The sequence below is a fragment of the Penaeus vannamei genome, chromosome 1, assembly GCF_042767895.1.
Source record: "Penaeus vannamei isolate JL-2024 chromosome 1, ASM4276789v1, whole genome shotgun sequence".
NCBI lineage: Eukaryota > Metazoa > Arthropoda > Malacostraca > Decapoda > Penaeidae > Penaeus > Penaeus vannamei.
The window spans coordinates 4,902,438-4,907,437 of record NC_091549.1 but is presented as its reverse complement, the minus strand read 5'-3'; the positions used below and the strand labels follow the sequence as shown (position 1 = coordinate 4,907,437).

Here is a 5,000-nt window from a genome sequence, read left to right as displayed (position 1 = left end):
CTTATGATTTATAACTCATGACTCGACTCAAGACTCATAACACACGGCTTACATAACCCATAACATAGAAATCATGATTCACGACTCATGATTCATGAGCATGACTCACAACCATGACTCATAATTCTTGACTCATTAACTCATGACTCACGATTCATAACTTACGACACACTGTTTATGATTCACAACTCGTGATTCATACATAACCTATGACTCATAACCCATGACTCACGACTCATGACTCATTAACTCATAACTCACGATTCATAACTTACGACACATTGCTTATGATTCACAACTCGTGATTCATACATAACCTATGACTCATAACCCAATGACTCACGACTCATGACTCATAATTCATGACTCATTCTCTTGGTGCTTCCCCTCTTGACCTTTCAGATGTGGCTTGGTGGTGGAAGGCGATGTTTTTCGTAGCTGTGGTAGTGGTTACTGTTGGCAGTGGTGGGAATTGAGGTTAATGGTGTGGTGGTGTTGGCAACTGTGGCGAATGATGTGGTGTTGGCAGTTGTGATGATGTGGTGGTGTTGGCAACTGTGGTGAATGATAGTTGTGGTGTTGGCAGTTGTGATGATGTGTTGGCAACTGTGGTGAATGATAGTTGTGGTGTTGGCAGTTGTGGTGGATGATGGTTGTGGTGTTGGCATTTGTGATGATGTGTTGGCAACTGCGGTGAATGATGGTTGTGGTGTTGGCAGTTGTGATGATGTGTTGGCAACTGTGGTGAATGATGGTTGTGGTGTTGGCAGTTGTGATGATGTAGTGTTGGCAACTGTGGTGAATGATGGTTGTGGTGTTGGCAGTTGTGATGATGTAGTGTTGGCAACTGTGGTGAATGATGGCTGTGGTGTTGGCAGTTGTGATTGATGTGGTGGTGTTGGCAACTGTGATTGTTGTTGATAGAGCTGTTGGCAATCATGGTTGATGTTGTAATGATGTTATCTGTGGTTGATATGGTGTTGTTAACTGCGGTGAATGTTGGTAGTGGTGTAGACAATCGTGATAAATGTTGGCAAGGGTGTTGTCAATCGCGGATGATAGTGTAGTGGTGTTGGCAATGATGGATAATATTACAGTGGTATAGGTATTGGTAGAAGTGTCAGCAATAATGGCTGAATGTTGTTAATGATGTTGGCAATAGTAGTCAATGTCGGTAGTGATGCTGACAACACCGACCAATATTAACAGTTATGTTGGTAATACTCATCTTTACAGTTAATTTGGCAATAGTGTTTGTTGGCTGTTGGTGATGCTGACCACAATTAGTACTGTTGGTAGTGTTGTCAGCTGAAGTTAAAGCAACGATTTGGTAAGAATGGTGCTCCATCCTCTTTCACTCTTCCCTCTCCTCTTCCCCCATCCCTTCTTCCCTTCCCTCCTTCCCTCCTTCACTCCCCCCCTCCTCTCCCCTCTCTTTCCCTCTGTCCTCCCTTCCCCCTTCCCTCCTTCTCCCATTCCCCCATTCGCTCTCCCCTTCCCTCCTTCCTCCTTCCCTCCATCCTCTTTCCTCCCTTCCCCCTCCCTTTCCCTCCCTCCTCCTCTCCTCCTTCCCCCATTCCCTCTCCCCCTCCCCCTCCCATCTTCTCTCCTTCACTCCTTCCCTCTCTTCTCCCCCTTCCCCCATTCCCTCTCCACCTCCCCTTCCCTCCTTCACTCCTCCCTTCCTTCCCTCCCTTCCTCCGCACACACACTTCCATTTCGGTCAGAATTTTACGCTATACAGAGTTAGCGAAGTAATAAAATTGCTGAGATTAAGTTAGTGTTGGTAGCTATGATTAAGACTTTATCTCCTAGTTGACAACAGTGATTTTGAAGTCGTGAATAGATGGATTTTTAAGGATGGTACTTGTGATACCGGGTTTGGTATGATACGCGAAGAAGTGGTATTTTATGGTAGTTTTATGATTATAGGGAGAGAGAGAAAGAGAGAGGGGGGAAAGAGAAAGAGAGAGGGTGGGGGAGAGAGAGAAAGAGAGAGGGGGGAAAGAGAAAGAGAGAGGGTGGGGGAGAGAGAGCGAGAGAGAGCGAGAGAGAGGGGGAAAGAGAGAGCGAGAGAGAAGGGGGAAAGAGAGAGCGAGAGAGAAGGGGGAAAGAGAGAGGGTGGGGGGAAGAGAGAGAGGGGGGTGGGGAGAGAGAAAAAAAGAGAGGGAGAGAGAGAGAGGGAGAGAGAGACAGACAGATAAAAAGATACAGAGATAGATTAATAGAGAGAGAAAAGAAAGGAGAAAGAGGGAGGAAGAAAAGCAAAAAAGAAGAGTAAGAAAGTGGAAGATTAAAAACAAGACCTCTTGAAAAAAAAAGCGAAAGAATAGAAAGAAAGGAATAAGAGACAAAATGAGAGACGAAGAAGAGGAAGAACAAAAGAGAGAGAGAGAAAAAAAAATGCCCACCAAGCTTTTCCCTTAGATCGGCAAGCAGCTTCCCCCCTCCCCCCCATCCCCCTCCCTGCCCACACACACCCTGTACGTGCTTCTGAAACCACAATACTCTTTATCACCCTTTATTGGCTGTCTCTCTTTCACCCGTTCTTTATTTGCCAGTCTCTCTGTCCTCCTCTTTTTCTTAATTGTCATTCCTTATTTCGAGTATCTCTCTCCACCATCTTTTATTGCTAGTATATCTTTCTCTTACATTTTTTATTGTCAGTATATTATTCTCCTCTTTCTTATTATCAGTCTCTCCTTCGCCTTTTCTTTATTGTCAGTCTCTTTTTCACCCTTCCATTATTGTCAGGCTCTCTGTCTCCCTCTTTTATTGTCATTCCTTATTTCCAGTATCTCTCTCAACCTTTCTTCACTGTCTCTCTGTCTCTTCATTATTGTCAGTCTCTCTGTCTCTTTTTTATTGACAGTCTCCTTGTCTCTTATTCATTGTCAGTCTCTCTCTCTCACCTTTATTGTATCTCTCTCTGTAACCCCTTCCGTATTGTCAGTCTATCTTCTCATATATGTTCAGTATCTCTTTCATTTCTCTTTTAATCTATCTCTCTGACTCCTTTTTTATCGTCAGTATCTCTCTCATCCCTTCTTTATCGTCAGTCTCCCTTTCCCTCCTTTCTCTCACCTCTTTTTTTATTTCCTCTTCTAATAATTTCTTTAATGCTATTATTACTATAACCTCTTCTTTAAAGCGTCTCTCTCTCCCCTTGTTTACTGCCAGTACCTCTGTGTCTTCTTTATTACCTTTGTCTCTCTTCCTTCTTTCTTAATCTTCTTCTCTCTTACTTCTTTATCTTTATCGTTTCCCACTTCACTTCTATGTCGGTATGTCTATTATTCCTTTATTATCAGTGTTTCTCTCGTCTCTTCTTTATCGCCGATGTGTTACGTACCCTTTCTTATTGCTATTGTTTCTCATGCCTCTTCTTTATTACAGTCTGTCTATTACTTTCTATTTATTCCTATTGCCTATTATCATACTTCTTTATTGCCTGAGAGTTTCTTCTAGCTAGGGTCTCTCATCACATCTTTATCGCCATTCTCTCTCTCACGTCTTTATTGTCAATGACTTTCATTCTTAACCTTTCGTATAAGAGATTAAAGTAATGATCTTATCATATGATAATCAGTGAGCAACGAAGGAATGGAGACAGGTGGTTAACAAGGAATAATGAAAGAAATGAAAGAAAAACGGGAAAGATAAAGAATTTCGAACAAACTAAATGGATTTTTTTTTACAATTAGATGGGGGAGGAGAATATGCCTTTAATAAATGAGGAAAAAATGTAAAACAGGTTTTTGGAAAATATAACTCTGTCCTCTCTCTCTCTCTCTCTCTCTCTCTCTCTCTCTCTCTCTCTCTCTCTCTCTCTCTCTCTCTCTCTCTCTCTCTCTCTCTCTCTCTCTCTCTCTCTCTCTCTCTCTCTCTCTTCCTCTCCTTCCCTCTCTCCTTCTCTTTCCCTCTCTCCATCTCTCCCTCTCTTTCCATCCCCCTTCTCTTTCACTCTCTCTCTTCCTCTCTAGTTCTTCCAAAAAGAATATAATTGACACACATCACCATAAATCTGTTCCTGGCGGAGGTCCATGCTATGGTATGCTCATCAGTTTTTTTTATTTTAAAGATAAACAAGTAAATGAAAAGATATCCAAATAAAGAAAATGACTTAATGGTACTTCTTGCACAGCTGTAAAGTCACACGCCGTTCACGAAGACTCATAGTAAATCCCCCCACACAAAAAAGGAATTGTTTATGAGTGTCGTGATGTCGCCCTCCTCAGCTGATGGAGAAAGGACAAGAATTCCTTTTCTCTAGACAAAAAAGGAAAAAAAAAAAAACTATTTCTTTTCCACTTCTTATGGGTACGATTTCCCTTTGGTAGATACAGGGAGGGCGTCTTGAATGAATTAAAGAAAGTGGGGAAGATGAAGAAAACCGACAGAGTAAGAAAAGGAGGTAGAAGCGATGAGAAATAGAAGGCAAAATAGGATACAGTGACAGTGCATGCGATGGTCTGTCGTGGTAGAGACCTGAGTAATATTTGATTCTAAGTAAACAGGTATCAGTTACCTACCCGAGAGGAAATATATCTATTAATCTATTCGTATCTATACTTATCTATCTATCTCTATATCTATTAGTCTATTCGTATCTATACTTATCTATCTATCTATCTCTATATCTATTAGTCTTTTCGTATCTATACTTATCTATCTATCTCTATATCTATTAGTCTATTCGTATCTATACTTATCTATCTATCTCTATATCTATTAGTCTATTCGTATCTATACTTATCTATCTATCTATCTCTATATCTATTAGTCTATTCGTATCTATACTTATCTATCTATCTATCTCTATATCTATTAGTCTTTTCGTATCTATACTTATCTATCTATCTCTATATCTATTAGTCTATTCGTATCTATACTTATCTATCTATCTCTATATCTATTAGTCTATTCGTATCTATACTTATCTATCTATCTATCTCTATATCTATTAGTCTATTCGTATCTATACTTATCTATCTATCTAT

General features: G+C 40.5%; 1 protein-coding gene across 1 annotated transcript in view; it reads right to left on the bottom strand.

The window, feature by feature from the left end:
* Positions 1–398: 398 nt before the first annotated feature.
* The window catches only part of LOC138862415 (uncharacterized), a 6,799-nt gene continuing 2,197 nt past the window's right edge, over positions 399–5,000 (bottom strand). The window contains exon 2 of the mRNA XM_070124649.1: positions 399–926. Coding sequence (XP_069980750.1) covers positions 399–926 — 528 coding nt within the window. The remainder of the gene's footprint in view (positions 927–5,000) is intronic.